General features: G+C 33.2%; 1 protein-coding gene across 1 annotated transcript in view; it reads left to right on the forward strand.

The window, feature by feature from the left end:
- The window catches only part of LOC124368979 (synaptic vesicle glycoprotein 2B-like), a 33,600-nt gene extending 7,968 nt beyond the window's left edge, over window positions 1-25,632 (forward strand). The window contains exons 4-12 of the mRNA XM_046826566.1: window positions 2,280-2,441; window positions 4,135-4,297; window positions 4,418-4,539; window positions 7,348-7,586; window positions 10,708-10,874; window positions 14,160-14,416; window positions 17,958-18,117; window positions 24,566-24,693; window positions 25,501-25,632. Of these exons, the coding sequence (XP_046682522.1) occupies window positions 2,280-2,441; window positions 4,135-4,297; window positions 4,418-4,539; window positions 7,348-7,586; window positions 10,708-10,874; window positions 14,160-14,416; window positions 17,958-18,117; window positions 24,566-24,693; window positions 25,501-25,580 (1,478 nt within the window). The 3' untranslated portion in view covers window positions 25,581-25,632. The remainder of the gene's footprint in view (window positions 1-2,279; window positions 2,442-4,134; window positions 4,298-4,417; window positions 4,540-7,347; window positions 7,587-10,707; window positions 10,875-14,159; window positions 14,417-17,957; window positions 18,118-24,565; window positions 24,694-25,500) is intronic.
- Window positions 25,633-25,952: the final 320 nt, after the last annotated feature.

Consider the following 25,952-nt stretch of genomic DNA (forward strand, 5'->3'; position numbering starts at 1 on the left):
GACAATGTTACCTGTTTTTTGTTGCCGTGTATGAAACGTAATTTTTGTTACAATACAGAGATTAACTGACTGCCTATGTGATATGCAAGAGTGCTGTGAACAAAAAAATTCTACTTTGGGACAAATTACTACTTCACAATTCCCAAATAATTCTATTTTGTATATAACAGACAGCGTTAAGATTATCTGTTTCTTTGTCCTACCACACTGACCATGCAACTTGGAAATGTATTCAGTGGCTATGGTTTCCATAATATTTCAAATATGATTAAGGCCACACAAAGCTGTAAAATACAGTGATTAAAGGTTCATATTACTATAAGGGTAAAATATGTCAGTTCTATAGGCATAGGGAATAAATAAAGTTTAATCCCTTGACCCTTGATCCCTTACATGAGTATAAATTATTCTTTAAAATTAAAAAATTAAGATTTCTTTGTTCCAGAGTGGACCTCTGGGTATCGGCTTTGGAATTTTCCCCTACTTCTTTGCAAATGTCGTAAAATATTGATTGTCACTGCATTTTTACATTGAAGTCAATAGTACAATGAGAAGTCAGAGGGTGTGGTATTTTCCAATTATTAATATTTGGAGTTTAAAATTTCTGTTATAATTTCAATACTAACATAAACATAGTTTTATTTCACTCTGGGGTTGGAAGATCCACACCACTTGTTCCCGTAATGCTTGAAGATGTAATGGCAAAGCTATTACAGAAACAAAAGGTAAATTACACAAACACCTCACTGCCAATGGACTGAGACAGCCACTGTCTTTTTCATTCTAGAGTAATTGTTTACACCCCCTTGAGAATGATAAGCCATTGTCTGACTAAAATATCCAACAGGTGTTATTACTGTCATAATCATTGACATATGAGATAACATGTTCGAATATTGAATATATATTGGAACATTGAGTGTCTTCTTTTTATAGAGATTGTAAAATAATGCAAGGTGATATATATTAAGGTTTTATTTAATCTACCAAACTTTCATAAAATACTTCACCATCAATGTCTGACAGATTCAAATGCCTTTCAGTTAAAGGTCATACCTAAAGTTTGTGGTTGGAAACATTGTTTTTTAACATTATTTAAAATGTTCAATAAATGTGTCTTATAGGAATTTAGGTACATAAGCAAATAAAATTATATAGGTAAGCACATTAAATTAAAAGATTTTTATATAAGAATTTACACTTTACTTCACTGTCAAATCTGTAATTTTTACGCAGAAATATTAAGTACTTCTTTTTTAATACCTTATTGGGCTTGGATGATACTGTTCTCTGTCTTTATTGAGGGATCAGGTATTACTAGTAGACCACCAAAGGCAATATATCTGTGTCCAGGAATTGTTATTTGGTTAAAATCCAAACATAATCAATATTGACCCTGATATTACTTAAACATCTTCAAATGGTGGCAGTGTGAGTATAAATTTGTCTGAAAAAGACCATGTCAGATTTCAGACCTTAACCATAAAACAAATAATACCCAGTATGACAATAGATAATATAGATTTTTATTTCTCAGTCAATAAAACATAGATTACATAGATAACTGTCATAGATTTCAATATAAAGTCATAAGGTCATCACTAAACATTCTTTTAGATAACACAAAGTTAACCAGTTTTTAATATAAAGATTAAGTAAGAAGTTTAAAACATTGTTGACTATAAACCAGCATAATCTAAAACTACTATTACAATTTAAAACAATAAAAAAACCCTATTTTATATGAAAGGGCCGTCAAAAAATTCATTTACCGAATAGTATGCTTTCATTATCAAAGTATTTTTTATTTCCTTCAAAAACTTTTGCTGGACACCAACTCTTTGTTGCATTTCAATATTTTATTTATTATTTTACAAATCATGTAATTTATAGATTTATCAAATTTGGAAGAGTTATTTTGTTTAATCTGTATAAAATTATGTCTGGTATTATATTTATTGAGGTTTGTATCACAAGAAACATTATTTTTATGTTTTGTGTAATATTTGCAGAACTCATACAGGTATAAACTCAATAAAGTCATGATTTTTTAATCCTGAAAAAGCTTTCTGCAAGGATCAGTGGAGTTTTTTTTATTAATAATTCTTACAGCTGTTTTTTGTACTAAGAATATTCTGTTAAAACTTACTAAAGTTGTTCCTCCCCAGATTCCTATACTATAGTTTACCTAACTTGGAAACAAAGCAAAATTTTGTCAGATAGAGCAACTGTTTAGCTTTAGGTAGCAACATACTCTTACCATATGATGGTTTGTACAGGGTTTGGCAAATACAGCTTATTTATCACATTTCTGTCTGCCTTGACTCTGTTCACTTCTCTTCTGGGCTCAGCAGATGTATCCTTCCTGATGCCTGCAGCAGAGTGTGACTTACAACTCTCCTCTCAGGACAAAGGGATGCTCGGTTCTGCTTTCTTCATGGGTTAGCTGCTTCTTATGACTATTCTTATTTATTCATACATTGAGCAGCCACCTCTATTTGAAATGATATGTGTATTTTTGAGCTTGTGAGAAAAGACTTGGCTGGCTTCATCAAACATGGATGTATTGCCTCCAGTGTTTTGAATATTAAAAACAGTAGCTGTGCCTTTTTCACAAATAACTTCATGTATGCAAAACCAGTTTTGTATAGATATTTTTAAACCAGCAACTTATTTTTGGAGGAAAACATTTTTTTATAATTTCAGGTTTTCTCTCTTGGCTCACTGAAATTGTCTAATCTGTGTCTTAGAATGTGGTGAAAACTGTACTACTGACTAATTGATTTATCAATAATTTGACCTCTCATAACTAAACCTATGCAGAGTAGTTAAAAAAATAGGCCAACACATTTTTATCTGATTGATCCACAATCTAACTTTTGAAATATTTATGGATTAATGCTTTATGCTTAAAGCTTAGTAAAAATGTGATTTCTTAACAATTCATTAAAGTTTTTTTCGACAATTATTTAAGCAAAAACGCGGTTAAAAGCTGAAATGTATATTGTATTAAAAATTATGTAACATATAAAAGAAATTTTAACAATTTGTATGTATACATCAGATTGTGTCAAAACGTTTTTGTATATTCTACAACATTTTCTCCCATAATTTTGTATTATTTTGTACAGTGGATTAAAAGTAATCCAAAATCATTTCTGTTCTTCAAAACCCATAATAATAATAATATTAAAAACATAGATATGGTGGGAAGGGTAATTCAATGTGAATGTTGAGTTCACCTTCCTCTTAGTGCAGCGTCTGGAATCTGATGCTGTCGCAGACTTGACTCCTGGAATGTGGAGTCACGTTCGTCGCAAGAGATCCCAAAAAAAGTCGGCAACCTCTTCGTTTTGCTTTGTTTTAAGAGCTCAAGATGATCTCTTTAAATTTTTTTGATATTGTAGACTACAATATATAGTGTAATCTAGGTGAAGAGGCATTCTTATTGTGTCATCAGATACAATAAAATTTTTGCACTAAAAATTTGCACTAAAATTTTTTAGATGCAATCTCTAAGCATGGTGGAGCAACTGAGTACACATAATTTTCTACACATAACGTAGCTATGGTGGAAAGGGTTGATTCAATATGAATGTTGAGTTCAGTTCCAGTTCACCTTCCTCTTAGTGTGATGTAAAGAGTTCATTTTGAGCTTCTCCATCGTCACCTTTTTCTTCGGATATCTTTAGATGAACATGACTCCACATTCCAGGACTCAAGTCTGTGACAGCATCAGATTCCAGACTCTGCACAATGAGGAAGGTGAGCTGGAACAAACTCAACATTCACAATTTAAAAAAATACATTACTTTTAGTGAATAACTAAAAAGATATAGTGTGAGATAAACACATTTCAAACAATCTCTCTATTGTTGATGCCTGCTCATCATCTAGATACTTCTTTTAATGTGAATTTTGTCAAGAGGTTTCATTAAACATGGGCTTGAACATTTCAGAGTATTTACTTAACCCTCTATCTTTTTACTTTTCCTTTTTTGGGATGAGAACAATTTTCCATCCACCTACAACCACAATGTCCTGTTTAGGGTTCAAAATTAAAGTTTAATAATAAATTTTAAGGACACATTATGTATTATTGTATCCATAATTTCAGTTATTTTGTTTCTGTAGGTATGATTGCTGCATGTCATCTTTCTGGATTTCTCTCAGATACATTGGGAAGGCGTTACGTCTTAGTTAGAGGTTTATCTTTAAACATTTTCACCTACGTTCTAGGTGCCTTTTCTCCCAACTTCTTGATGTTATTCATCCTTAAAGTTATCTCTGGTGTTTTGTAAGTTCTCCTTTCATATTTTATTAATAGTGTATTATTAATTTTTAACTTGGTTAAATATTAATTACTGTCTAATATAGGTACTAGCATTTCAAGTAGATTAAAGCTGAGCATTTTCAGATCATGCCCCACAATGATTGCTACGATTCCATTTTTGGGAGAGTGTGTGCCATCTTCAAAAAGGGCTCAGAGTGTTTTGATCGCAACTGCTTTATCTTTTACAAGCCTACTGTTTTCTTCCTGTAAGTTAAGCAAAGTTCTTTTCCCTCATAGTAGTTCCTCAATCAGAATGAAATTTTGTATAGCTTTCTTACCAAAATTTAGTAATTAATTTTAGTAACTTTTTGTGTCTCAAAATCCAAAGGAAATTCACATCCAGTATTTTGTTTTTGCATGTATCATTTTGCAATCTTATTTTATTATTTTAGAATATTATAACATGATGGTGGTATTTACTTATATATTTATCTAAAATAAATAAATGTGGATTCTGTTTAAATAACCTATATTGGTATTTGAGACTTATTCATGCAATGAAAATCTTAACAAAACTTATTAATCTGAATAAATAAATAAAAATGCACCTATATACAAGCATTTCTCAGATATAATTCTGTTTTTCAGAACAACTCATGTCAGTACATAGTTTTCGATATAACTCTTATAGATAGATAGATAAAAATTCTAACATCAATTTTTTTATAGAATACACAAAAAAAAATGGATAGTTTTATGATTGAAATTTGCAATCTTATGCCTTATTTTAACAGTCAAAGAATACAACCTAATTATGCCCTATTAATCTAAAAACATTTATTTCCGTTGTTGTTAAATCTAAGGTGTAATTTGCAGTCGTACAGTCTCGGGGAAATCTTTACAAAAATTCAGGCTAAATAACATGAATCCCCTCTTCTAAACTTCTGGTTTCACTTCAGGAAAGTGGAGCTTTAGGTCTTGGCAGGTACTATATCGAGTGAACCATCTATGGTACTGATGCCCTCTCGCATAGATCTGTGGCTCCTTGGTTTTGTAATCACATAGTATGTCATTATCCTGTGTACAGCCTTCATTGAAACTGAGTTTCGTACATCTTCAAGTGAAGTCATGTGCTCATATTGTTTGAAGTAGTGTATAAAACTGAAAGTAGTCTTTCCCTTTTTTTCTCTGTGCCTCCTGTAGAGATGCTGAATCAATAAGCAGGATAGCAATGGTAAAATACTGATAATATGAGTGATTTGCAGTTTTGCGAATTTAGGCAGCAGATCCTTGAATCTATACCAGCCTCTCAATATTCCCAGAGTTGATGGTAGTTTGATATCTCAGTCTGATAATGTTACTGACATGTTCAGAGAAGATAACAACCACACACCAACACGACACTCAGAGTCTTCATACAGTAGAAACCCCTCATATCCGGCCACCACGGGACCGAGCCCCTGGCCGGATAACGATTCGGCCGGATAAACCAACCTACAGTACACAGCACTTGACGAAACAAAACAATTGTACTGTACTGTACTAACCGCACTGGAAATAATCAACGAACTGTTTACAGGTTAAACCTATTAGCTCAACTGAGGACAACACAGGAAAATGTAAACAAATAGATACACAAAAATAACGCAAGAGTCGTGGGAGACTAGTGCGTGCAACTGCGCGTCTGCAAGCCGTGGTAAATAAATTTCGATATTGGCTTCCGGGAAGTGGCCGGATAAACCGAGGTGCGGTAAAACCGAGGCCGGATATGAGGGGTTCTACTGTATTGCCATAAATTGAGAAGCTCTTGCTGTAGAGTGCTACCTGTATATTATTCTTACAGGAGTCCCATACTACTTCTTGTAGAGAAATATGCAGGACAGTTTGTTTACCTATATTGAGTCTGTGGTCATTGCTCACTAATCAGTTAATGGATGTTATACACATCAGAGCTGATGCCAACAATTGCTACATTAAATAGTTCAGACTTGTAAGAATACTGTTTAATTAATTGAGTTGTATATAGTTCCGGCTGATGATAAAACATTACTGTATTGTAATCAGGAATGCTTGATTGGGCTTTGTTTAATTGGTTGAATAAGTTACTGAAAATTTAATTCTTTTTGTTCTTCACAATATGTCAATAGATACAGCTCAAGTACCTTTTAAAATATAATTTGTTATGTCTATGTTTTATAAATAAAGTTTCATTATTTAAAATCTATGATTTGTTATAAAACAAAAAAAATATTGACTTTAATTCTATAATTTGTAGAGTTCTATTCAAGTGAAATGTGTTAAAGAAACACTGAATAAATAATTAAAACGCACAATAATTACAATAAATTATTTGTTAGTATATAAAAAAGTGAAATGAAATCAAACAAATACAAAATTAAGATTTGGCAATTATTTGATTTATTTATGGTGTTCTTTGAAACATTTCGGGCCCATGTTAGATTGGCTAGAATATTTTATTGTGCATTGTAATTTTCTATACATTTTTTGCATTTTTGCCATTTCTTCTCTTCTACAGCCTCTTTTAAATCCTCAATTGTTATACAATGTTGTCTGATAAACTTAATATTTATGAAACTCAAACAAAAAACAACCAGTTACAAATGAAGAAACTCAGCATTTACATTGGAACTGGTTAGATGATAAGTTTAAAAGCTAAAATAGAAGTGGATGGAAGTTTGAGTGGGAGAATGTGCTGAAAAGTAGATGCTAGAAATGACACCAGTGGAAGTAATGACAGCTGACTCAGCTATAATATATAAAATACTACCGTTTTGTTACATTGTGAAAATACCTTAAAATAAACATACTGTAACAAATAAGCTAGTCCACAATTTTATTTCCTAGATATAATTATTTTAATCTGGATTCTGTCATTGAGTTATAAATATTTAATAAGAAATATGCTCAAATGAAAGCAGTTGTTTATATTGGTATTCATGGGGAATTTAGCAAAATCTGCATGTGGCAGCTAACATATTGAATATTATGGATAAAATGATGTCTTAACAATAATAACAATTTATTAAATGATATTGTATCCTTCTGTTCATCAGTAGTTGGATGGTTGACTCTGACTGCCGTTTGGGAAATAGACATTTGGTTTGTCATTTTCAAACCTTGGAGACTATTCTACCTCATTTGTGGATTGCCCGGGTGTGTGTGTGCTGTCCTTTACTACATCATATCTGAAAGTCCAAGATTTATGATAAACAGAGGCAGAACAGAAGAAACTATGATGGTTCTACAGAAAATATACAAATTTAATACTGGAAATTCTGCTAAAAGTTATCCTGTGAGTAGATATTCTGAGTTAGTTGGTACTACCAGTCAAGATGTATAAACTATAGGAGATGGGCCAGACTGAGCTGAAGTGGCGTCACGCTAGACCTGACTGCCTGCGCCACACCATGCCTGTACCTATACGGACTTGCAGCATATCTGTAGTTTCCCACAAAAATATTAGTTTCAGTCCACTTGTGAATGTGATCAATACACTAGTGTATTAAGTTGTATAGAGTTTGTTGTTATATGTTTTATGGTGGTATTGTTCTAATGAGACATTTGGGTAAGATTTTTTTGAGAAATAATGTGTTACTGGCCATAACCCGAGGTTTTGACTTGACTTATAACATAACAGTTTCAGTCCTTCAGAGAGAATTCGGGTTGATAGATGCGAAAGAAAAGAGTCCTTCGTTCCAAGCACATCTCATATATGCTCAACACACTTTTTGGAGTAGGACTTTATTCGAAATTTAAAGACAGAAACGTTAGGAGTACAACAAAAAAATTGTTAAAATCTTATGCTGTTCTCTCAATAGATTTAATTGCTTTTTTTGTGTGAATGTTCACTTAGTGAGAGGGATAAAGGACAACAAAAATAAATAGTTCAGAATTTATTTAAAAGTATAGAAGAAGGTCAGTATAGTAACCCTACCCCAGGATGTTCATCTGCACCTGTAGATTTTGAGATATGATATAATAAACATAGATGAAATTGAAAAATTTTAAAGTGACGAGCAAAAGTAAATTAAAGATTTGGATGAAGAAAACAAAAAACTAATAAGAGAACAACAAAAGCATACAAACCGAACTGGAATCTTTATTTAAAAGGACATTTTCATAAACCCAAATCCATTACCTTTTAATTCAAAATAAGAAAGAATACATTTGACTAACAAAGAAAAAATTAAACAAAAGCATTTACGATAAAATATCTAAGTAAGCGGTGTTATGTTTGCCTAAGAAATGAAATGATAATACCACTTTCTGCATTTTCCACTCTAAAAAACTGAGCTTCTAAAATTCACTTTAAAATTGTGTCCTTGATGGAGTACTAGACATTGAGTACCATTAACACACAATTTCATGGCTAACATGGAATTGAGAAAAGCTGTTGGAATAAGAAAAAATCTAACAAATAAATTCAAAATAAATTCAAACAATTTCCTCCTGAAGCATCGATTTATTTTTATGAGTATATAGTGCACAACAAACTGTAGGTTGAAAGAAATAAGATTAAGAAAATTAAAAAAAAAAAAAAATTAGAATGTTATTAACTAGCAAAATAGCTTGAAGATTATCAGTTTAATTTGTACCCAAGTGCAACATATACCGAATCCTACCTTTTAAAGCATTGTTAAGCCATTCTTTGGATATTTCTATAAGAAAAACCCCTTTTGTTTTGAGAGAAAATGTGTAGCTGTGTGATATTATAAAAGAAGTTGACATGAGTGTATGTTTTGTAATTAAAATAATCCCTAAATTATTAGCCACTAAAATAAAAATGAAATTTCAACTAATATTTATTGCGGGAATTATTTGCTATATAATTAATATATCTGAAGCTTTGAACAATTACAAGTTAAAGGCAAAAACATTTCAAGACATTATTAAAACAAAATAACAACAGACGCATACGGAAGACGAGATATTCTTCAGTGGAGATATTGCTGTTTGTGTCCTATACATTTTCTGTTTTCTGTGTTTGTAACATAAGGTTCATTTAAAAAAAGTATACCTGCAACAGTACAAAGCCTTCGCAAATTATGAAAAGCATTACACACACACACACACACACACACACACACACACACACACACACACACACACACACACACACACAAATATATATATATATATATATATATATATATATATATATATATATATATGGCACTGTCATTGGGATTCATGTTCTTATTTAAATTAAATCAGTTGAACAATTCCCAGGATACAATTTTATAACAGTGTCTATTTCATAGATTATATCTATTTCAGTTGATATATGCAAAGATTTCTAATTTCCTAACAAAATAAACCAGTTATTTGAAATTTTAAAACAACAGATTTTAATTACAAAATAGACTGAAGGTCTGTATACATTTAGTCATAATACAAATGAATAAAGACAAAATCGGGTTGAGTATAGTTGTTAAATACCCAGTTTCTCAGACCTCTGCTCGGTCTTGGCTGTGATTTTTGGTTTGAATATCCTAATGCACTGCCTAATTTAAAAAATCATAGAAAACTACAAAGCTACAATACAGACATTATATTATAGTTATAGTTCTAAAAACATTATAAAATTTAATACTGAGTGGTTTTTAAGAGGAGTGTGGTGGGAGGGGGTTATGGGGAGGTTCATTGGGACATTGTTACTATTATATTTAAAAAATAATATCTACTGGTACAGGATGTTGTGGAAATCTGGTGAAAGGAGAAGATTATCATTGGTGGATGGGGGCAGTAGGTCGTAAGAATCAGTGGAAAATACAATATTAGAAAAAAAGTTATTTTATTAGGATTATTGATTATAAAATAATACGAGACATATCATTGCAAATGTGGCTTGTAGTAAACTCGTGTTTAATTCACTTAGGCTTGAGATATATTGTTTAAACTTCACATAAGTATAAGAGATTAGTTTCTTACGATACCTCTAGTATTACCATACTTAACTGAGATCTCTTTACTTTATTAATAAATAATAAAGCCAATCGTCCAGGCTTGCAATCGTATATCTCTTACTATAATATTACTTCAAAGAAAACAATTATAATATTGTAATGTACTTATAGGAATTACGCTATAAAGATAAGCAAATATATTTCCGAATGATTGGATTTTTAAATATTTTCAAAGTTTAGAAGTGCTTGACTTGTGGTAGTCAGCAAAACACTCAATCAGGGACACTCCAGTATTACACTAATTCCATTGCTACCACCTGTGTTTCTTTTTTATCAATAACAACATCATCAGAACCAGTAATTCGTGGCCTCCAGGATCAGTATTTACCTGATCTTCTGCTTGAAATGTAGATATACTGAACTAGTTAGTCTGTTTGAGGTTAAACTAGACCTATTTTAACTAGGTTAAAATTCAAGTTACACTAGATATTCTTGCAATATTTATAGGTTCTGTTCGTTACAATGGATAGTGAGGAGGTGGAGCCACCAGTCCAAGGAAAAGGAGCTTTGGGAATGTTGAAACACATTTATGATCAAACATCTCCATTATTTAAAAAGCCACACGTGAAAAATTTGATACTTTGTGTCATTCTCATGTTTGTGGCGTTCTTGAGGTAAATATTGTATAAAACATCTAATTATAATCTACTCATGTAGTTATCTAACCATAACCTCTTTGAGTTATAAATAATTATAATTTATATCATTCACCATGAAACTTTGGTTTAAGTTAAACTCTGTGAGTTTGACATTTTCTCTTAAAGTGTACTGATTTCAACACGGAGTTAAGTAATTGTAAACTAAATTAATTAATTGGACAACTTTCTTGTGTTCACGTACTATTATGGTCCATTATGGGTGGTTTATGGTCTATTATGGTTGGTGGTTTTTTTGTACAAGAAATAATTGAACCTTCAACAAATAGTAAAAAAATGAATCTAGTACTAACAATAAAATATACTTTGAATTCATTTTGATATATGTAAGATTGATTCAAACTTTGTATTCTGCTTAAACAATAAATTAAAAAGCAAAGGGCTAAAAATTATTGTATATGGGTTTTTTGTGTTGTGATCTCAGATGTGTTGTTGGGTCGAGGTGTGTTGTTGTTTTTTTGTGTGGGATGTGTATACATAACACCTTATTCACATTTTATTATTTGTACATTGTATAATGAAAATCAGTTTTTCAAAGGTTTCAGGTTTTCCAGCAGTTTCAGGTTTTGTTTTTAATTGGAGAGGTTGTATGAGAACAAAGTGCTCTTTAATCAGTTCTTTTTAATCAGTAGCATCTTTTCTGCCTCTGAGCAGATTTGCCTGCATATCATCCATCTCACACCTATTTAGAATGTTTTACATTGTTTTAATGAAAGGAAGCTAGACTTATTGTTCCATAGGAATCAAGCAGGGAGACCTAATCTTAAAGATGGTTCTTTTCATAACCTACATGACTAAACCTCTTTCCGCGATCTAAGATGCATTCTGAACAGAAACTTACTCTAAAAGCTGCAATTGATGTATAAAACTACTGTGCCACTCTTGCAATTGTATAGAAAATCCGTTTGCCCTTGGTTTAAGGACCTAATGATCCCCTTCATTCTTTTTTTTGTGAACATTTCTTTCCCACTTGTCCTAACAACAACTTCTTCCCCCTTGCAACCACCTAATGGGTGGGACTCTAGTACTTCACAAGTATAGTGTGGTATACCCTTGCTTATTTATCATTAAGTATACCAACTTGTCTCAAGAGGATATTAGTGCCATTTCTAAGAGTACTACATCAATCAGGAAACAAACTATCCTCGATCTTCGAACCCCAAGCGTGCAATACACTTCTTGCGTGTTTGAAATCTTTGTTTGACAAATCTTTCAAAGTCAAGTAAACAATTATGGTTTAGCTATGTATTTAACATTGTTGTATTGTATTGTTTTAACAAGTTCATCTTGGCCAGCATAAGCGTAATTTGCAATGCATGTATCATGGTGGCAACTAGGAGAATGATAAGTTTTAAATGAGCAATACACTGTCATTGTGTGTAAAAGGGTGTTTACACAAAACATGTCATGTTGTTTTTTAAGATGTTCAAGAAAATATGACATTTAATATATGTTGCAAAAATATATTTTACCGCCTTCCTCATCTACGTTCAATTAAAAATGTTTTGTTTGAAGTAAATTCGAGATTTGTATTAAACATATCATGAGGAAATAAAGATGTACTTTTTGCAACATAGACTGAATACACATATTTATGGCTATGTTAAACAAATGAATATCAAATTATTGACCATTTAACTTTATTCATATAGAAATATCTTCTGTTCTATAATGCAAGTTTAAAACAGTACTTCACTAGATGTTTAAAATTAAGTAGTGTCATCATTTTCAATAAAGGGGTTAAGGTTGTAAGTCACTCGCTTTCTTATGTTTTAATTGATGTATAGGCAAGATATGATAGCCACATTTCATTAAAAGCTTTAGGAATTCTAAAGTTGTCCCAATGGATAGGAAGATTAGAAAGTCTGAATGTGGTGAGTAGTATTAGTGCAAATAACATATCATCTATATTTACAGTAGAGTCTTTGTGTTATTACTCAATCTACTTTGTAATGTAAAAGAGGTCTTTGGTATGCTTAAAAAATCTCCTGAATCTCCTACATTTTTCAATCTTATCTCCAGAAGATGTGTCTATCCTGCATATTGCCTGAGGATGGATGGCCCTTGATATACAACAAAGTCTGTTAACTCATGAAAAAATTAAGAGGTACTTTTTATTTCCAGTCACTTTTTAAAATACAAGACTTGTGAGTGTAAGGCCTAATATAATAAGAGGGAGTTAAATAAACAACATACCTATTACGAACCCAATAATATGAGGTATGTTCAAAATGAATCCAACCTTAATATGGAAAAAGGTTATTTAATCGTGAAAATGTTTTATTAAGTGATCTCCTTCAGAGTAGTTCCCAACCAGTCTCTGCTTTATCCTTGTTTTATTTATCTTCATGGACTAACAGCCTGTCACTGGAGTTTCTCAAGAGAGCTGGTGGTATAGTGAGAGGAGGAGTTTATTGATAATAAGTGTCCTGTTCAAGATAAGAGAGTCTAAGCTATCTATAACCCAAATTTAACCTCTTTGTTTGCCATCAAGGATGTAACCAGTGAGGGAGTCCAAGGGGTCCAGATCCCCCGAAATTTTTAATCTTTTCAACAACTTTTTTAGTAAACGATTATTATTATTTAAATAATTCAGTATCACTGACATGTACTGCTAAAAGATCGTCCTCAACATAGAAATGGATCAAGAACCTTTTAAGGAAACAAAATGGGGCCATACTTTCAGTCCACTACGGGAAAATATCAGTTGTCTTGACCCCCCAAAATTTTGTCTGGCTACGTTCTTGTTTGCCATGTTAATCACACCTCTTATCATAATATCATGTAATAAATCTCTCTTATAATAAATCATACCTCTTTATCATATGAATATTTAATAATTTTATTTATATTAATCTCTCACTATTAGCAACAGTAATTTAATAGAAATACATGATTTAATACCTATATATTTACTTTAAGATATGTTACTGTCAAGCTGTATTAGTTTGAGCAAAATATATTAGGTTTTATAGTTTTATCATTCTATAGTTGTCATTCATTATATAACCAAGTAGCCATGGGAAATGTCTAAACATAAACATAGCACCACATAAAAGCGAGCTTACCTGTTTTAAAAACGGGCATGGTAGTCTGGAGTTGAAATCTCATGATACTATTCAATCTTGTTAGTCTGTCATTATTCAATCTACTAAAGCTACGGCTACTGTCTCTCTCAAACTCAGAAGTTTATTTTAACTTAGTAGTTAAATTACTGTTCCAAATACAGAATTCTTGTTACAGTATGAACTCAATTCTTCTTTGGTTGCCAGAAGTGGCTAATCGCATTGCTTTCTCACGAGAACAGCATGAGGAGAGTCAAATGATGTGCCAGATGGTGATGGTGCAGTATTCTGCCAATGCAACTACTACTGAAAAGTGCTCTGAAGCTATTGACACAGCGGTTTTTCTACCTAACTTCATACTTGGGATTGTGTTTCCAGCTGTGATGCTTTCCGCCAGTGTGATAATCAGGTTGTTGGAGAAGAAGTTGATTTTAGGTAAATATACAACTTGTTGATAGTGGATATTTTTCTAGTGGTATTGTTATAATACTGTGGTTTTGGGTATAGCTTAAGTTATGAAATAAATGAGACATTCTCATTATTGTTTAATTAAAGGATTATTTTGAGCTAGTAGACGCAACAGCTTTTTGAGTGTTCAGTATGGAATTTATAGAAATAAAGTATTTTGTTAAATAAAGATAAATATATATGGTGGTCTAATCATTTCAAAGACACACAAGCAGTATGTCCTGAGGGGTCTAGGGGATGGACTGACCTTAGTTTGGATGATCCCCAATGGACTGGGAAAGTACCTCTCCAGGGGTGACACTGCCTCTAATGTCACTCAAGACCAATAAGGTATCTGAATCCAACCAATGGTTGGACTCGGATGAACACTTGGATAAGCATCCTACATGAGGTGGCCCATTTTATTTATTTTTGTTGTATGGATGTAAAAAATGCTTTACTGCACTAACGCTTGGCCTTACCATAACTAAGTGAATATGTGTGGGGCTCTCCTACAGGGTTTTCCTAAAAAAACACCCCCTCCTCTTCTTGGACCAGCTTGAACATGGTGTTCCCAATACTTCGGACTAGGCCTTTTGTTTGAGCCTTATTGAAGCTCTCGTCTGGTTTCCTATTCTTCCTACATAGTTGTTCACAATCTAGAGTCACCTTATTCGCCCTTAAGATTTTATCCACATGTTTGGCTAACATATTCCCGCATTCCTGTCCTCGGAGCATAACTCCAATGATCTGGTCTGTGGTTGGAGATCTTCCTGCAACTGCATCATCAGCTCCCTCCTTTCTTCTGTCCATCGTCTGCACCTAAAGAAGGTATGTTCCACATCTCCAAAAATGAGATGAATCTCCAAAAATGCAAGTGGGCAACTCTTGTTTACCTATTCTGTGCAGGTACAATTCAAAATAACCGTGGCCCGACAAAAACTAAGTGAGGAAGAAGCCCATCTCGCCCTGCTGTCTCACCATTCATTGTTATGTTACCTTGGTAGCTTTTTTGATAAGTATCGGATATACTCCCAAAATAAGAGCTTGGTATCCAGGTACACATAAAGGTACTTCACTGCAGGCTTTGTACGTATTTCAACTCTTCCAACTTGGAGTTGGATAGCTGTAGGAACTCTTTTCCCCCTGAACAGAACCAATTCTTTTCAATCGCTAGTATTAACCTATATTCTCAGAGCCATGAGCTAAAGCATCGTAATACCATGTTCAGCACCAAATGTGCATTCTCTGTGCTATGAGCAACAATGACTGCGGTGATGTCATCTGCATATCCTACCAGGAAAGCCTCCAGAGACATCTGCAAATGCAAAATTCCATTGCAGGAAATGTTCTACAAGTAGGGCCCAAGATAGAACCCTGAGCAGCCCTGCTTGTGACCTCCCTCCTACGTTTGCCATTTGATGTCATAGAGACCAGCTGCCGATCTGTAAGGTAGTTTTGCACCATCCTAAGCAGATACTCCGGGATCCTGAAATATTTCTCCAAGGCCTCCAGCATGTCAATCAATCTTGCCGAATTAAAAGCATTCTTGATGTCCAGAGTGGCCAACAGTAATATCAACCTGGAGTAGTGGTACAAGTGCGATGCCACCTGAAATATACTTACCACTTCTTTGATGGCACCGATAGTTGACATCCCCTGTCTGAAGCCATACTGTCGTGCGGACAGGTCGCCAGCCTTCTGAATCGTCTTTATCAGACATGGATGGAGGAGTTTCTTCAACAACTTCATCCTGCAACATCGAGCATACAGAGAGGCCTGTACACTGATGGGAAGCTTGGGCCCCTTTGACTTTGCTGATCAAGATTAGACGCTGTCTTTTCCATATTTTTAGGAAAAAGCCCTCATCCAAGCAGCAGCTCTACATGCTCAGGAACACTTCCTGGCACACCTCCAAAGCTATCTTCAGCACTTCACTGGATATACATCTGCCCCTGAAGCCTTCTTGTTTCAAAGTTTTATCGCATCTTTCTATAATTCTTCTGTATACAGTGGCACGCCCTGAACCGGCACTGCATGCACCTCCAAATCTCTCATAGAATGAGTTGGAAAGATAGTGTTGACAATGTGCTTCGTCCTTTCAGTATCCATCATGGAGCTGGGTGACAGAGATCCAAGCTTTTGCATTACGATCCTTTATCCAGACCCCAAGGGTCAGCGTTAACATCACGTCTAAGCTCTTTCCACTTGAGGCGCTTGCTCTTATTTATTACCCTGGCCTGCATAAAGTGGATACACTCCCGTTGTTGATTACAGCGAGTCATGTTCTTGTAGATATCAAGAATAGGCTTATTTCTTCCTCTTGCATCTATATGGGTCAAACCCCTACTCTAAAGCTTTTGCATTGAAGTCACTGTTGTGACCAACAACATGACCACAGTAAAATGACAACAACATACTATCAAACATTCTTAGGGTGTCCTCCAGATTGTTAATCTTTGTGAGGAAGTCTAGGATACTCTCGTTGGGAGTAAAGTAGCAGTTCACCAAAGTGAATTCCGCACACCTCACAGAAACGATCATTCTGATTTTGATACTGCTCGCTGACGATCAGGAAGGTCTATGTGCTTTTGCAACCACTTTTCATCTAAAACAGCATCAGCTACTCAAGCTATAGTAGAATGCGCATCATCATATTTTTTTTTAATTTTTGCATGTGCCAGAGTCTGTCTGAAAACAGATTAAGCTCCAGTCCCTGGCAGATGCTTGAACTCAGCAGGCCTCAAATTTTTCTCCTTGCAGAGAAAATAATGTGGATCAGCCTTGCAATCCTTCTTAATGTCATTTATACCTTCAGACTGCAGATACACACCATCTTTTCTTCGGTCAGGACCTTTATAAGTCCCATGTTAGTGACCAACCCCAAAACACCTAAAACAGCGGAGAACTGTCACACAGGATCGCACTCTGCAGTATATCCAGCCAATCATGATACGACCAGTGTCCACAAGACGGGTGGCAGCGTGCTCACCAAGCTCAACTATTGCAAGTTGTTGCTCCTGCGAGTTCGATCTAGATGAGCTTACCCTGGCTTCCCCCGTGCTTGCACCAACATCTTTCTCAATTTCTGCCTTAAAATCCTCGGCTTCAGTGCAAAAATCAATGCCACACACTTCAAGGGCAGCTCAAGGCTACAGCTTTGAAGGCTACAGCTTTGAAGGCTACATACAACTGCAGTCGAACTGAGCGGTGTGCTTCAGTACATCACCACTCATCTCGTATCGTAGCGTTATATAAAATAATGTTAGATACTTTTTGAAGACTGCTTCTTATCTTATGGGCTGTTTTACTGAAATGCTATTTATATTGATTAGCACCTTCCGTGGACAAACATGACACAATCAAACTAGAAACTCTGATGTTTTAGCTGCTGTAATTGCATTGGCAATGTATTTGGTGATTGTAATGAGTTAGTATATACTGTGGAAATCCTCAAGATATCATAGTTAAAGTAAGTAAAATATGTATCTGTAACGTTGGCAAATAACTCTTTGTTCGTGTTGTGTAGTTATCCTGATGATAGTGAACAGCAGTTTGTGTCTGCTTCTCACTTGGATTCCATATCCTACAGTCATCATGGTGGTATTTGGTGCAATTCCAATTCTCAGTGGCATATGCTACAATATCATTTGTACCATCTTGATTGAGCTCTTCCCAACTTACATAAGGTAATGTAGAGAGCTGAACACCTATTATCATTATTGTAGGTGGTAAGAAACCCTGTTGGTGCTTTTTACCCAAAGTCATTGAAAGCCAGGGGCATAATCAGAGAGGGCACATAGGCAGATTAATCTACCCTGAAATTTTGAAATTTAACTACTGGATGTATTGAAGTATAATATGTTTAGATCTGAGGATACATACACTACACTACATAAGTTTGGTAATGTATTGTATTGTTAACCTAATTACCTAATCAACTTTAACTAGTATATATATATACAACATTGCTAAGTAGGTAAGTACTGGCATCACCCTGTACAATGTAATGTTGGGTGTGTCTTGAAACCTTCCATAGCAAAACTGGGTTCAAAATAATCGCGAGTCTAACATACAATAAGCGTAAGAGACTTTCATTCAACCAGACCATTTTATTCAGAGACTAACAGAGTTTCAGAGAAGTACTCAAGCCACCATCTACGTAGTCTCCTACAACCAATCTTCAAGCAGAGTTCTGAGAAACGGTCTTATCTCACCCGGAATTTCTGAAGACGCTGAGAAGTGCTGTTAATGTTTACAATGTATCCTCACCCATGAATCCGATCCATAAACCTTTCTACACCCCTAACACAGGAAATCTCAACCCAACCTCAGGTTCACCCTTCTGACTCAACCTGTAATACTGTAAGCCCTGAGTCTCCTGAATCATTAACACCATCCACAGCTCTGACGCTGACCACTAACCTCATTGCAGCCTCATCACCCAACAGCCCTTCTGGCAGTTATTGTAGCTTTACACCACACCAAACTCTGGATTTAAACTCCCCACTGATAGCTCAAAGAAGTCCAATTTAGACTTTCAAAATGTTTCATTAAAAAGTAAATCTGAGCATAAATCTACAAATATTTTTTCAATTTTTCACCAAAACATTCAGCACCTCGAATCGCGAAAAGAATCATTAGATATCATTTTAGATCTAATTAAACCGAATATTATTGTATTGACCGAGCACAATATGAAACCGAATGAATTAACAAACATTTTATCTGGAAAGCTTTTCTATTACATCTGAGTACAGTCCGTACCACCACCACTGGAGGCGGGGTGGTCATCCTGTCGGAGAGGAGTTTTAAATTCAAAGGCTCTTAGACTTGAAAAGATTGAAGAGTTGACAGAAGATAAACTTTTTGAATGTTTGTGTGGCTAAATATAAAATAAATAAAATATCTTTTGTTCTAGTGGGAATTTACAGGAAGCCACAGTTACAAACTCTCGAATTTTTAAATAGTTAGACAAATTATTGAAACCTTAGCTGGTCTTAAGGATGTAAAAAACAGTGTAATAGCCGGAGATTTTAATCTCAATGTTCTAAACACTTCATCTGAAATTCAAAAAATTTAAGAATATTCTTAAAAGGCATAATTTTTATTACTTAGTAGATTTTCCAACAAGAGTTACTTCAAATTCATCTACTGCTATAGATAATATTGTTACAAATTTTGATAAGTCTCTAACACAGGTGACTGGTATTGTAACTGCACTGTCAGATCATGATGGACAAATTTTTGAACTCAATCTACCAGTTGTGAATGGTCTTGAAAAAAAATTTGAATATGTAGAGTTTAGGGACTTTTCGAAAAAATAATGAGTGTTTTTAAGAATGTCTTGTCCAATGAAAATTGGTTTGACAATGTATTTAGCTGATGTAGATAAAAAGTTTGAGGTATTTAACAGTATTTTTCAATACAACTTTAACTTAATTTTTCCTAAAAAAAAAGTAAAAAAATATCTTGGTAAAAGTAAAATGCAGCTGGATTTAGTGACAAATTGATTATGGAACAGAAGGATATTGTTGAGCTTACAAAACAAGCTAAAACGTAGTGGTAGTGAAGATTTCATGAAATATTGTAAATTGAAAACCAAAGATTACAAAAACTAAGCTAGTTAATGCAAAAAAAACCTTTTATGACAGACAAATTAAGAAACTCAGATAATATCAGTAAGAAAACATGGCAAATTAAAAATAAAGAGATTGGAAAAAGTTCTAATGTCCTAAAGGGTTCTATAAATTGTATAAAAAATGATAATGATGTAATAATATCAGACCCTTTAAGCATCTCAAATTGTTTCAATAACTATTTCATAGATGTAATAGGAGATTTAATCCAAAATACAGCTAAGGAACCACAGTCCCGCAAGTCATTCAGGTGCAAATGTTCTAGATCAAAATCTTATACAAAACCCTTTTCGGTGTAATCCGGTAGATGAAAAGGAATTAGATAGAATTATTTTCATCATTAAAAAAATAAATCATCGTCGGGCCATGACGAAGTTCCGCTGAAACTAATTAAGTATGTTGGGTAAGTCCTTGTTGAAGCCTTTAGTTTCAATTAATTAACTCGTCGCTTATAACTGGAAATTTCCCTGAAGTTTTTAAAAGTGTCTAGAGTAATACCAATTTTTAAGAAGGGAGAAAAATTTAAAATGAATAATTATCGTCCGGTATCGGTTTTACCTTCTTTGTCAAAAATTTATGAGCGAGTTTATGTACAGTCGATTAGTAGATCATCTAAAAAAACAATGATTTATTTGATAGGCAGCAGCATGGATTCCGTAAAGGTAAATCCATTACTTCAGCTCTGCTAGAATTTACGGAAACTATAATAGATTCTATAGACAAGGGGGACAAGTCCATAGGGGTTTTCATGGACCTGTCAAAAGCATTTTGACAGTATTTCTCACCAAGTCCTTCTTGACAAACTTAAAGTCATGGGTTTATCAAACCTTTCTCTAAACTGGTTTAGATCATACCTCTCGGACAGATCCCAGTATGTTGAGATTACGTCAAAAACAAAATACTCTAGTAGTAAAACATAAATCTAGCACACTAAAAATCAAGCATGGAGTACCTCAGGGTTCTATTTTGGGACCATTGCTGTTTTTATGCTACATCCAAGGAATGCCCTCAATCTTAAACAACATTAATGGTACAAAAAGTAATTTGATCTTATATGCTGATGATTCTAACTTAATTGTGACTGCTAAAACTTATGAAAATCTGGAAATAGCCTGTAAAGAACAATTAAAAAACCATTCAAACTTATTTTTCAAAGAAATAGTCTATTTTTAAAATGGCTGCAAGACTAATCAAATGATATTTTCCACTGTACAAAGTAAAGATATTTTAGAAATACCAATTCAGTTAAACAAACTAAAATTGAAAAAATTAATAGTATCAAATTCTTAGGACTTAATGTGGACAATAATCTTAGCTGGGATGGTCACATAAAAAATATTTAGCGAGCAAAATTTCATCAGGGCTCTACATCTTGAGGCGCATGTCTTTACTGTGTAGCACTGAGACATTAAAGTCAATCTACTATGCACACGTGCATTCTCATTTAGCTTACGGTTGGCCATTTATGGTGAACATCTAAAAAAAATCTAGACACAATTTTGATACTTCAAAAAAAAGCACCTAAGAACAATTCTAAATTTTAGAAGAGAGAATCTCGGTAATAAAAGAAAAATTTTCCACTTTAGAAATCCCAACAATATATGATCAATACATTTTAGAGTGCATTATGTGTGTAGGAAGTAATCTTGACAAACTAGATACGCGTAGTAATATTCATTCTTATCACACTTAGACACCGAAACAACCTAGATTTACCCCAACACAAACTTAGTTTCTACAAAAAGAAAGCCACTTATATATGGGCATTAAATTTTTAAATCACCTGCCGACAAATATAAAGAGCAAAATCTATGAAAAGGGCTTCCGGTGTTTTTTAAAGAAATATTTGCTGCAACGCCCCTGCTACTCATTGGAAGAGTTTTTTTCCTAAATCCAATAAAAATATTTATATTTGAGATGCTTTTTTGGTAAAATAATAGGACTTAGTATAATCTTAACTCAGAAATGTCATTTTTTATTTATTTGATTTAAAATAGGCTAACTAAATTTGTAGTTTAGGTTAAATACATAATTTATGTACTATTCTACATATATGACACTATTCTTGTATGTATGGTACAAACTGAATAAAGAATTGAGAATTGAGAATTGAGAATATATGGGAGTGTAAAAGCTATGTTTAATTTTAGTTTTATTAAAGTGTTTCATATTTTAAAATTTGTTATATAATTTGTCTGTTGTTTTTATTAGTATTCTGTTTAAATATTTGTAAATGAACCAGTGTGACTGAAAAATATTTTGAATTTGAATATTAAACTGGAAAAAAGTATTAAAACTCATAAAATAAGTTAACGTGCAAAAACTAGTGGTTGCTTAGCAAGTTTAGTTCAAAACTACAAATATCGAGTTTCCTGGGTATGTATCAACATTTTCTTAGAAAAATCCAAAATAGCCAAAACGAATTATTTATTATTTATATAGAAAATATGAAACAATTTAAAATAGCATAAAAATAGCTAATTGACCAAAAATGCAATGGTTTTTGATATGTCAATATAAAATATTGCTTTGCATGCAACTCAACAAATGTCAATGCATAGTAATCCCAAACATATGTTCTGTTAGCTAAATGCAAATGTATAAGTCTTAGCTAAAAAAGAAGAAATAAAAAAATGTTAATTTTCAAAAATATATAAAGTCTGGGAAAAATTGTGTTTGTTATGTTAGTGATGTTTGAACTAGCGTAAAATTTAAGTTTTATATATATATATATATATATATATATATATATATATATATATAATAAATATTGAAAATGTTTATTCTTACCGGATTAAAAGTAATTCAAAGTAATATTGTTTTATACCTAGCAAAACACAACACATCTATGGTTCTCTAATAATAATTGTCACGTTGTAGTATGAACTATAGTCAGTATAAATCACTATAAATCAGTAAGTAATTTTCATTCTTTACACAAATAATCTTTGTGCACTACATATCTTTTAAATCAGTGTTTTCGGCCAGCGCAACAGCTGATGATGACAGTAACAACACAGATGTTGCACTTCTTCATGTAAAGTCGAGGCCAACAGTAGCAAATAAAACTCACTGACTGCTAAATCGAAACTTAAATTCTTCGAAATATATTAGTTCCACCCTAAGAAAATATGTCCAAACAGTTTTTATTTGTCAAAACAAAACCAACTGGATTAAAGTCGCTTGCCATTATATAGAAGTACTGTATGTGTGCAGTTGCTAGGCAACCAATTTTTATACATCTAAAGGAAATATATAGGCTTGTAAAAACAAAACAAAAACATGTTTAGAAAGAGCTGCTCTTTCAGTAATATAAGTTTCATTCTCACAAGACGCAAATTCACTGTGGTAGGATACTTGGAAATACTAGAATTTTTACCTTTTTCGCAACTTTTTTTCACACAAGGCTTTTTACTCTGTTCATGATGACCTAATCATGATCTGTAATATTACCTCATTAATGTTTTTAACCTGTTTTATTTTAGTTATAGGATTTTAATTAATAAAAAGATGTTATTGATTTCTTTGTTATAGTTACTGTATTTATTTACTTTAGTATATTATATGATGTTTTCTTTTATTACAAAACCGAATAGGTTTGGAAAAATGTTTTTAATTTTATTGTGTATAATATGCATATACAGTAGCTTTGTTTGACTTTGTCTATTGCATAATATGTAATTATGCTTAATGCCAATAAAAACATCTCGAATCTTGGGGCTGGTGCTAACTTTGAGACTACTTTACAAGTTGCTAAAGTCAAGTGGTTTTTCGAAAATTTCAATACCTCTTTGGGATAGCTTATTGGAAACATGTAGGTATTGTTTTTGTCAGGGGGTAAGCCTTGTTTGATGGTTAAATACATCATAGAAAAGGAGGTAACACAACAACTCAAAATGAGTCACTGGCTATTATAGAGTGAACCTAGAGGAACTCAAAATGAGTCACTTGTTAGTAGGAGGGTTAATAGAGTTCTTTCTTGGACCAAGATAAACCTATATACAAAGTTTCAAGTTTCTAGGACCTTTTTACCAAGAGTTCTCGCTCAGATGGATAGACAGACAATCAGATAGACAACATGATTTAAAAAAAGGCCTATCAGGTCCTTCATCAACAATAAGCTGGATGGTCTTCTCCCTATCTCCTCAACCAATGCCATCCTTTCCCTTGACAACTACAGGGGAACCTTAACACCTCCTTTGACTTTCATGTATTCATCAACAAGTTTTGTAATGAAGACATCTTAGTTTTTTAATCTATTTTCATTGATATTTTAGTAGTCGATAAGTGCAGTATGTAGTGTTGAGACTGTTCAGTTGAAAACTTGAAACTGAACTTGAAAGCTATCTCCTAGATTTTACTTATAGAACAGGAAATTATTTGTTATAAGTTACACAGTGTAGGAAAAGTTAGCATTACTGTACAAATTACACTTTTTAGTTTTTATTTGAAAAATTTGTAACTGAATTTTGGATTAGGATCTCAAATACTGTTGCAGAGCAATGGCAGTGTCTTTGACCATCATCTGTGGTCGACTTGGCTCCGTTATTGGTTCTCAGATGTTCAGCTATCTCATTGATTCGCATTGTTCACTTCTGCTGGAATTGATTGCAGTTCTGTTGTTATGTGAGTGGATAAATTTTAGTATAGATATTAAAAGAAAGGCACCGGCATGGCACAAACATCGCGAGTTACTAGCACTAAATGAGGCCTGCAGCGACAACGGCAACTATACTATACATGTTTCACAATGTAATGGCTGCTGATGGCACAATTTCTGTATGTGGAAAATGATTTACAAAATGAAATCTACTTAGATCAATACATGAATTAGCTTATAAATAGTGCTGCCATTAAAGTCTTGCAGTTTCCTGTTTATATGTAAAAATCACATTCTGCACAGACCAAATCTCTGTATAGTGGTGGTGCCACGGCACCGGTGGCACCTCCGCTGAACACGCCTATGGCCATAGGGTAGATGGGATTCAAACAATGTATAGTATGCTGTTTTACTACCTTCTTGAGTACTCATTGCCTTAACCCTCCGTATGGCTTAGTCATCTAACTTAAACTAGACAGGAACGTAAAAGCGTGATGTAAATTTTGGCTATATCTTCACATTCAGCTTGTTGGAAGACCCTATATTTTTCAAATTTTGCATGCTTGTATCCCCAAGATAGTTTTAAAGTTTGTATTCTTCAAAATTTACTGGTTGAGAGTGATGTGAAAAGGAAAGTTGGTGTGTGAGAGTGATGGTGTGAAAAATTCATCCAAGATATATGTATATAATTATATTTATGTTTTACTTTTTATACTTTTACTTTATATTTATTCTTACATATTAGGTACAGCATACACCATTCTTTGTTTGTCATATACTTTGTTGCAAGTCAACATGAAAATCTTTCCACTGACAAATTATTCTTTTTTCAGGTTGTGCCCCTCTGCCATTTGGTTTTGGATTTAAGAATGAAAAATTCCAACAATCAACCATAGACAAGAGAGAAATGTAATTAAATACATATGTCTATTGTATTTTTAATGAATTAAAACGTTATCAACTAAGAATGTATTTTATTACGATAGTTCATGATACTGAAAAAACTAGTTTTGTTACAAAATTACATCTCAACAAGTTTTCTTACAGCCTATAAAAATACTTTTTAATTAAAGCAATCCAGTTTATAACCGATTTGTTACTCTCCCATAACATAGTTATTAGTTCCAAAAGGTTCTTGAATTTGATATATAATTATTTGATTTAATTTAATATATTTAATTTGATATAATAGTTTTGGTGATATTTATTGACTAAAATACCGGGAGTGCAAAAGTCCCAGGACGGTTTAATATTTTTTTAAATATTTGAGACAGAACCACAAAAC

Source organism: Homalodisca vitripennis, chromosome X, assembly GCF_021130785.1.
Source record: "Homalodisca vitripennis isolate AUS2020 chromosome X, UT_GWSS_2.1, whole genome shotgun sequence".
Taxonomy (NCBI): Eukaryota; Metazoa; Arthropoda; class Insecta; order Hemiptera; family Cicadellidae; genus Homalodisca; species Homalodisca vitripennis.